The sequence below is a fragment of the Notothenia coriiceps genome, unplaced genomic scaffold (genome assembly GCF_000735185.1).
Source record: "Notothenia coriiceps isolate Sejong01 unplaced genomic scaffold, NC01 NC01_scaffold00034936, whole genome shotgun sequence".
Classification (NCBI taxonomy): Eukaryota; Metazoa; Chordata; class Actinopteri; order Perciformes; family Nototheniidae; genus Notothenia; species Notothenia coriiceps.
Window position 1 is genome coordinate 401512 of NW_011367637.1, and position 9422 is coordinate 410933.

Genomic DNA, 9422 nt, shown 5'->3' on the forward strand with positions numbered 1-9422 from the left:
TTAAATTCACTATATACACACTGTGTATCCGGATATGTGTAAGTAATCAGTTTTGCCCCGATGTGATACAAATTAATATTTTCATAATTATACACAATTTGACTCCTCGGCAAGCAACCCTCGGCTTTCTTCGGCCTGAAGTAGTAATCCGCGCGGCTCGGAGATTGCAGAGCTAGGCAGAGCGAAGCAAGTGCGGCAATCGGACTAATGGAGTGGGTGAGGGACCACTTAGTGTAGGGACCACTACATCTTAGCAGGTTAATGCTCAGTAAAGGCAAGCATGTTACTATCTTATGCCGCTGCTTGATTCTTATACACGAAAGTAAAGGGTGATAGCAACGTGTATGATAGAGCACATAAGTGAACCTGTACACAGCATAGCGGCACCAAACTATCCCAGAAGACGTACTTTGTTCAGACCGTCCTATCAAAGTCCGTCATAAAAGCCCGACGCATGTATAGTGTAGAACAACGCGTGCTCGATGTCAAAGGTAATAAGAATGCGATTGTACTATCCGATGTTATGCCCTCTTCTATAGGTCATGTAAGTCACCATTGGTAAAGAAAGTCTGTAAACTACATAGCGATTAAATAGAGTAGCACAAGAGGCACAATGACCAGAGAAGACGTACTTGTTTCTGACCTAGTCGGGATCATGAAAAGCTGTCGGCAGTGTCCGAAACTTACATACAGGCCTGATCATACAAAGAATACGCCATAACATAAGGTTTCTTTTAAATTTAGGTTAGCGATGAAGATACAACACTTTTCAACGGTTTAACGGAGCCTGACTTAGTCAGTTACGGTCAAAAGGTAGTGAAGTGTGGTCCGAAAATCAAAAGTCGCCTACCAAGAAAGAGGTGTTTCAATTTTTTCACCCAAACAGCGTCTCGAAATATTAGGTTTCTACGGTGTTAGTTGTGAACAAGTTGAGTTCATGTACGTTTAACTTTTCGTTCAAATGTAAAAAACAGAATCGACCTAACCAAGTCCCTCGATATACAGGTATAGTACGGGAATTTGTAGTACGGTACAAGGGTGGACAGGATGTACAATAATTCTAATTCGATCTACAACAAAATTATAGGGACACCCTGCATAATCTCGATTCCCGAACTATCCCTAAACCAAAACTTGAGAAGACTCGTAATTGAACATCTTCTCGTTTGGTCATCGTTACAAACTTTTTCTTTGATTATCTTGTTACACATTTTCAGTAACTTAATACCTCGACACCTTATAAGTGTGTCACCGGATCTAAATGTATCCCTCGTTTCGATACTACTGTTAAGAGTTCATACACAAAGACCACACACACAACCACACACACACACAAACACACACACACACACACCACACACACACACACACACACAACCACACACACACACACTCCCACCCCACACCCCCCCCCTCCCACACACCAACACACACACACACACACACACAACAACACACACACACACACACACACACACACCACGCAGTACGTACGTGAGCGACCCGAGATGTGGTCGACACGGTTGACGTGTGTCCTTCCCGGTTTTACTCGACGAAATGCTCTCGGTTTGAGTAGGTTGTACGTTGAACCAGAGGAACATTGTGTGTGTGTGTGTGTGTGTGTTTGTGTGTGTGTGTGGTGTGTGTGTGTGTGTGTGTGGTGTGTGGTGTGTGTGTGTTTGGTGTCTGTGTGTATTGTGTGTGGTGTGTGTTGTGTGTGTGTGTGTGTGTGTGCTGTTATCCTTTGTACTGAAGTATTCAAAAGTAAAAATGTAAAAGTAAAAAAAAAATGTTTTCATTGCATTTACAGACAGACCCTTGTAACTCTCTGATACCACCCCATGAATGCACTGACTTGCTTGTAGAACCACGCTACACAAAACAGATAGCAACACCTATAAAAACTAATTAAAAAAAGGGGCTACTGTATTGACATTTTAAAATTATATTTAAAGAAAAGGCCGATTCTGTGAGCTGCAGCTGACCACGCCCCCTGCAGGAGAGGGGAGCGTGCTCTCAGATCAGCTGCTGGGCTCTCAGAAGAGGGGGAGAAAAAGAGATCTCCCCCCTCCGTGTTTTATTCTTATAGAAGTAAGAAGAGAAGTAACGGGGCAGAAACCCTCCTTTTTAAGACATAGACATCAAACGGCGACACATATTCAGTTGATATTTACTTTGGCATTAGGGCAGGGATATCTAGATACTTTCCAAGGTTTGACATAATGAATTGTGCTACTTTTAAAGCAAGCAACGGTATTTTCAAATCTGTAATCAAAAAGCTTCTCAACAACACTATCGAAGCACTTCCTGCCGTTACTACGATAGTTCAAACAGTAACAACGGACTATTTTTCTTTAGCGGATGCATGTCAAATTAAATAAATACAACTATTTTTTAAATCAATAAAATCCTTTTCTAAATCCTTAAAAGCATTTCAATTAATTTTGGGAGTCATGTCGTTACTTTGTTGAGAATGTGGCCATGTAATAAGCGGGATAATGTGCACATTGCATGATCTTATCATGCCGATCTAGATCCGTCCGCAAAAAAAAAGAAGAACCGGCTCCCGTCGTTCAATTAAAAGAGCCGGCTCATTCGCGACTGACACATCACTAGCGGGAACCAAAGAGAGACGGTGGGAAATGGAGAGAGACGAAGATATACGAAGACAGGCGGCGGGAAACAAAGAGAGATGGCGGGAAACTGCGATTGAAGTAAAGTGACAGACAAACGTTAGAATTTAGATATAGTTCGATAGATTTAGAGTTTTGAAGATTCAACTATGATGAAGAGAACTCTGAACGTGAGTCAAGCTATAAGCTTGTTTTTTTACATGGAGGAGGAGCCTGTGATGTTGCCCTCTGCTTTGAAGCGTGGCACAGATAAAGACAGAAAAAACGGATTTTTGTACATAATGTGTATATATATATATTTGTATTATATTTATAATAACACTTTTGCCTTATCAGAATGAAATCCCATGTACATTATTTAAGCTTTTAAATGTTTTGTTGTGCCTAATCTGTGTCACTGTTGACAGAACTTGAGAAATGAGGGGAAAATAGCCTATGGATACACCTGTTATTTGTTCATAACATTTGTATATAGGTTCATGCTACCTCCATCAAACTTTCACATTATCATAGTGACATCCCATATATATATAAGTAAGAGAGCAGAGTTGTCTCCATTTGAAACACTTTGAAATCAGATCCAGCTTCTAAACCTGGTGACCCCGGTTCTAACCTTTCACCTTTGGCCCTCCAGGAAAAAGCTCCTGCATCTGTAGCGGAGACAGAGGAGGTGGTGGAGCCCAGCACGGAGCCCAACGCGGAGCCCAGCGCGGAGCCCAGCGAGGAGCCAAGCGCGGAGGCCAGCGCGGAGGCCAGCGAGGAGCCAAGCGAGGAGCCAAGCGAGGAGCCAAGCGAGGGGCCAAGCGAGGGGCCAAGCGAGGGGCCAAGCGAGGAGGCCAGCGAGGAGCCAAGCGAGGAGCCACAGCCGACACCAGACCAAGACTTCAGGGCTCGCCGGTCGGAAGCCATTAAGGCTAAGGCTCTGGAAATTGAGAAGGTAGTACGATTTTCTCCATGAAACGACCCAACTTCTGTTAATACTCTTAACTCTCAACAATATAACTGTCTCAACTTTCTTTGTTGTATCCAAGCCTTTCCAAATGTATACCAGCCTCCAATATAATGAAAAATGCTAGTTCTTAACCAGACATCATATAACTGAGTTAAAAAAAACCTCAGATTGCTTTAATGATTTCCATTAAAAGCTTCAATTGACCGTATTCCGTAGTAAACTAGTTGTATCATCTCTTGTTTTTGGTTAGTGTCTCATTTTAAGAATGAGTGAAATAGCAACTTGTAGTCAGATAACAGGGTAAAGGTCACAGAGTGTATCAGTGGGACATTTTTTAGAGAAACTTGAGTGGTGCCCTACATTGTTAAATAACGCACACTTAAGTACTAACGTTGTTTTGTTTAAATAAAGACAATCTTTGTTGTACACTGTACAGCTGAGAAGTTGAAGCCCCCAAACTAAGGCTCCTAATAAATTGAAATGAGTTTCTTTACCATGTGGATCCCCTATGTTACCCTGTTCTCGAGGAGTGGCACGTATACAGAAACACTTTTTTACAATGGCTTTACGATTTGGCTATGAGTCAAGGGGTTGATGTAAAAGGCGTATAAATGCGCCTTGGCTTGCTACACGTAATATTTAAGTTAATTGAGAAACATTTTTTGGTGGAGAGAAGGAGGATAAGTCAGCAGAAAAGTCCTTAGCACCTGAGGTTGTGATGCCTCTTGTGGCCTGCACGTTTATCCCTCCCCCTTCATCGCTCGGCACTACAGTACCACTTATCTGTTCCCGTTAAAGCAGGGCAGGAATTGCCCCGCAGGATGCATGCGGCCCACCCACAGTGTGGTACGTCTCCTGGCATTAGTACACACATGCTTACCCTGCCATTTTTAACTGCCTCTAGAGACGTGGTGAGAGGCAGAAACCTCCACCGTGTCTATACTGTAACATCTGCCTCAGGCGCAGTTAAACACACTCCGATCCAACGGTGCTGTGTGCCAGGCTGAGCAGATCAGTTAGGGGGCAGAGCTGGATCGCGGACCATCACCGCCATTTTCTTAATGTAATGGCTTTTGCTATTACAGCCCTGTTAGCATGGGGCCAGATCATTTTGAAATCGATTTGTTACACTAGCTTATTGTTTAAAGACCGAGCTTTTTGTAATGCACTTTCTGTGGGTGTCTCAGGGTTATAAATTACATTTAGAAACTTCAAACAGATTCCTTTACGCATTTAGCATCCATGCTAATGACACACATTGTCATAAGATGTTTTAAAACCTTAAATTATTTTATTACAGGCTTAATGACCAGCATGCATTTGTTTTGTAAACCTTGTGATGGAACAGATGACCAGCGGAGCAATTTATAAACCTTGGGATGGACCACAGAACAAATCAGAGCATGTAAAATAACAACAAAGAAAGAATAGCCACTCATAACATAGAAAAGTGCCTGGGAGTGATTTTCAAAGAAGTCCATTCATCATCTCAATCAGCGCAAATGAAAGTTATCCATTTCAACTATTAGCCCCTCCATTGAGAGGTCCGGTTTGCAGCTTGAGTGATTAAAATGGCTCTTTTAATATCCCCTAATGTGTACCAGCCCTCAACTCATTACCCCACTTCCCTTATTATGCAGGACCCCTGCCTGCATCAGTGCTCATTTGAACAGAGCCTCTCTAAATGTCCATGTGAGTGCCTTATGTATAATCTCACTCAGACCCCAAACCCCCTACCCCGGCTCACTCCTGTCAGTATGTTCACAATTTGGACCTCCACCAACATCCGATTTGGGCAGAATCCCATTTTGTAAGGCTACTCTTTAAGGCCCCTAGTGTTGCTGTTTCCACCCTGTGTGGCCCCTTAGTATCAGGCTTAAGATCAGCTCATGGTTCCCACTTTAGGGGGAGGTTTAGGTAGAACCTCCCTGCTTTTCCTCCCAACACACAGAGCACGCGCAGGTCAAAAGCACCCTTCCTGTTTGTTCAAGTAACATGGGAGCAGTTTTTACAAAAATAGCACGCTGGTTGGAGCCGCTCCACGATCGTTCGATGCAGTAATTAATGTAAATTGATGCTCTCCATCTCGCACACATTTATATGCATGGTCATGCAGATAGCTTACAGTCTTCTAAGCTCTAGTAACATCAAGCGATATCGCTTAATTTGAGTTCATAGTTCATTAAAGGGCCACTTTTCCCATCCCTTTCCTCAAGGCTTTCAATTGTGTAAAACTGTATGTACGGAATCTAATGAAGTGAAAATGTAATCACTGTCAACAGAGGCTGTAGCTTAGCAACAGCTTAGGATGTTTTGTTTTGAAAGATGGCAAACATAATCAACCCTAAGTGATTAGAGAACTACTGGTTTATAGGACATTCACCACATGTTAGTGTCTTATTTTAACCATGTTTCCTCTCACATCTTAAAACCTGGAAACAATCTTCGCCTTTCCTAAAATCTGCTAACTTAGTGAGAATGTTTAACCACGGAGAAATCTGCACTGTAGAGGTAGCGGTGTGGAAATCCTCCTGTGTAATGTTCAATTAGAAATAGGTTAAAAATAGCCTGGGAAGGGACTCGTATGTAGACAGAAGGAAACCTGTGTTGTTGTTGAATGAAGTTGACCCTGAGCATAGCTGGCCACACGTGTCGTGAGTCTCTCACTTCCTTGCGGTCGGGCCTGAAGACTGTCATTATGTGGGGCCGCAAATTCGCTTGACATGATCTTCAGACATTAAATCATTTGCAAGAGTCCAAACATCTCCCACAGTCTGAGGTATTTCTGTCAGAGGTTACTCCACTTGCCTTCCTCTGTGTGTCTGTTGTGATACAGTGATTCAACTGTATTGTTGTAATATTCATAGTTATTGACCGTACCATAAGAATTGATACATTTTCTCTGTAAGGGCAACTCTGTTCCAATTGTACGCCCCGTATCACAGAATATGGGTTAGGGATGTGGGAATGAATAGATAGGTGTGCAACTATCTGAACATGCCGTAGCTGGTTTAGCAGGGGAATTATCAGGGAGAGAGAAATATAAAATGTTAAAAAAGCCATGAAGAAGAGCTGAAGTGATCCCGGGGCTGGAGGCGTTGAAAGTTTCATTGTAATTAGTAGGTAGAGCAGAAAATTAAGACCCTTTTTTCCCCCACCAAGTCTTGAGTGTGTCACTTTATTTTTCACATTACCTTATTTAGCCTACCCTTCCTCCACCAACATTTCCCTTTAGCCTCTCTTTTAGCCTTTACTTTGTGCTCTTTTCTGTGGTCCAAAACAGTAAGTGATTCCCATGTGGCATATTTTTCCCAACCTTATTGTTCCATACTGAATGTCATGTTAGTTTTTTATTATTTGACCTTTTCTGTGTGTAAGACCGGTAAGACCCCACCCAGACAGGCTCCCTCCCACTTTTTGATGAAAAAAGCATAGTGTTGATACAAACTGTGGCAAATCTATTAAAAAAACTGTAGACTCACAGTCCCATATTGGATTTTCTATCCTTTCTCTTCTAATTTGAAACTTCTGCAAATCATATATTTCTCCCTATTTTCTTGCCCAAAAAAACATTCAAATTGTCATCAAGTACATTTAAGTTATTTGACAGCAATATAATGAGTTTACAAAAGCTCTAGTGATCTCTATACAAATTGATGGATACACCAGCACGAGTTAGCCTGAATACACATTATGTAATGTGTATCTAGGCAAAGAAACAGCAGTTGTGGCTTTAAATTCTCCCATAACTGACAGAATCCTGGAATATAGCCGTTTAACCGGTTAACCTCACATTCTGCTCAAGACTGGACTCTGATTTAGGTTGACAGGCAGCATTTTTCTTTTCAAAGTTAACAAAGCTGATGGATTTTTGTTTTATTCCATTTAACAGACAGTTAATGTTTGAAAAGATGCCGTCGACTCTTTCTTGATTTAGAAAATATGACCGCAACAGCCCACATAAACGAAAATGGTAATTCCAATCTTAAAAGGAGAGGAAACTGCAAACGCTTGAAATCACTACTTCAGTAAAATGGTGCAAAGATTGACTCAGACATTATGTTTTGGTGGTTAAATATGTCTTCTATGTCCACACATATCAGCCTGTTTTTGTAAGTTGACATGTCTTTAATATTTGCTAGTAGTTTTCCTTTGATAACTTGTAGTGGCCAATAAGTGGTTGTTGTAGCCACAGAGAAGCCTTCCTTTCTGCTCTAGTGACTCTAATTTGACGGGAGAGGTGTTCTGGGCTGCATTAACTCAACCCTAGAGGACCCCGATGTTCCAGACTTATCCATGACGGACTGGTACAGCCCTAAGAATCTAGGGTGGGGTTAGTTCAGGGCCTCACATTTAGCCTTTCTCTCTCCATGTGATAAAGATGTTTGCACCTGGAACTCTAATAAAGGACTTAACAGCCGTTTTGGGTCTGCAGTCAAATCTGAGAGGGATGTGAGAGCTTGTTACAATGTGGTGTGAAAGAATGCTAAAGCACCAGTAACATACTCTGACACCTCAGGTCCCCTTTGTTATGGGCGGACATGCACTTGAATAGGCTCGCTGCACACATTCACACACCTGTTTAATGGAATACACCAATTCACCAGAGCTGGGTTCATTAAGTTCAAAGTAAGGCGTTGATAAAAGAGGTGGTTTCTTATTTTATTTGGGGTCATTTGAATATAGTATGAATATAGGTATTCTATGTGCATAAACTACCCACTAATCCAATAATCGTATGAGGTGCTATATGCTGATTGTTATTCTGCCTAAGATTTTTAAGTGATTCATGATTTTCCAGATTTGTTGTTCAGCCTATACACAAATAAGGCAGTTAACTTTAAGTCACAATCTTTCTTCCATCTTAAAACATGGGGAATAAAAACCCTCTAAAATACAAAACACTGGAATGCATCACTCAGGTTGATTGAAAAGCCGATATGGTTGATTATGTTAAGATGGGAATCAAATTGTATTTAGTTTTGTAATAACTCTTTATTTCATATTGCTAAAATGACCCGTAAACATAGAGTGCCTCAAAGACAGACCTATCTATTGATAAGGTTGGAAGTTACTTTACTCTTTATTCTTTGTTTGTATTGTATCATTTGAAACTCTTGACAACCCTGACCTGATTATTTTATGTGCAGCATTACAGGCAGGACTGTGAGACATTTCACACAGTGGTGAAGATGTTGGTGGACAAGGAACCCTCCTTGAGTAGTCTGCTACAGGCTCCGCTGGATAATAATCTGCTGGAGATCAAAGAGCGCTGCCTTGATACCCTCAGGCACTTTGTGAAGGAGCTGGATGAGGTATTATAGTAGCTGTACAACTCAGCAGAAGCTACATGTCAAAAAATGTGTTCTTTAATTGTATTTCAAACCTGTATTACATTCTTTAACCAACAATTAGTAACAGTGATTTGTGAACCGTGTTGAAGAAATACTGTCAAATATTTTTTTAAATGTCAATTGTCTTGCTTTGTTTCATAGATAAATCTACTGACTAATGTAATAATTAAACTTTCCAATCAAATCATGTGTATCAGTTGTTAGTGATATGACTTCTACTATTTATCTGTATTTCTTGCAAATCAAGACAGCGAGTGCAACTAACACTAACTATAACCAGTATTCTCAAACCACTATCGAAGGTTCAAACTCCAATAATGTTTCTCAGATGTTTTTATTTTATTATATATAAAATGGACTGACTTTCTATACAGTATATAGAACATGGGTTTTTATTGTCTTTTAGATGTCTTTTTAGTTACACTTTTAAATAAAAGCCGAGGTATTAAATATAGGTAAAGTCTTCTCTTGTTTCTTATTTCC

The 9422-nt window shown here is 40.9% G+C and overlaps 1 protein-coding gene across 2 annotated transcripts in view; it reads left to right on the forward strand.

Moving 5' to 3' along the window:
• Window positions 1–9400, forward strand: part of LOC104962550 (periphilin-1-like) — a 21706-nt gene extending 12306 nt beyond the window's left edge. For both annotated transcript variants that reach the window (XM_010791004.1, XM_010791005.1), the window contains exons 9-10: window positions 3268–3570; window positions 8736–9400. In XM_010791004.1, the coding sequence (XP_010789306.1) occupies window positions 3268–3570; window positions 8736–8909 (477 nt within the window). In that variant the 3' untranslated portion in view covers window positions 8910–9400. The remainder of the gene's footprint in view (window positions 1–3267; window positions 3571–8735) is intronic.
• The last annotated feature ends 22 nt before the right edge of the window (window positions 9401–9422 follow it).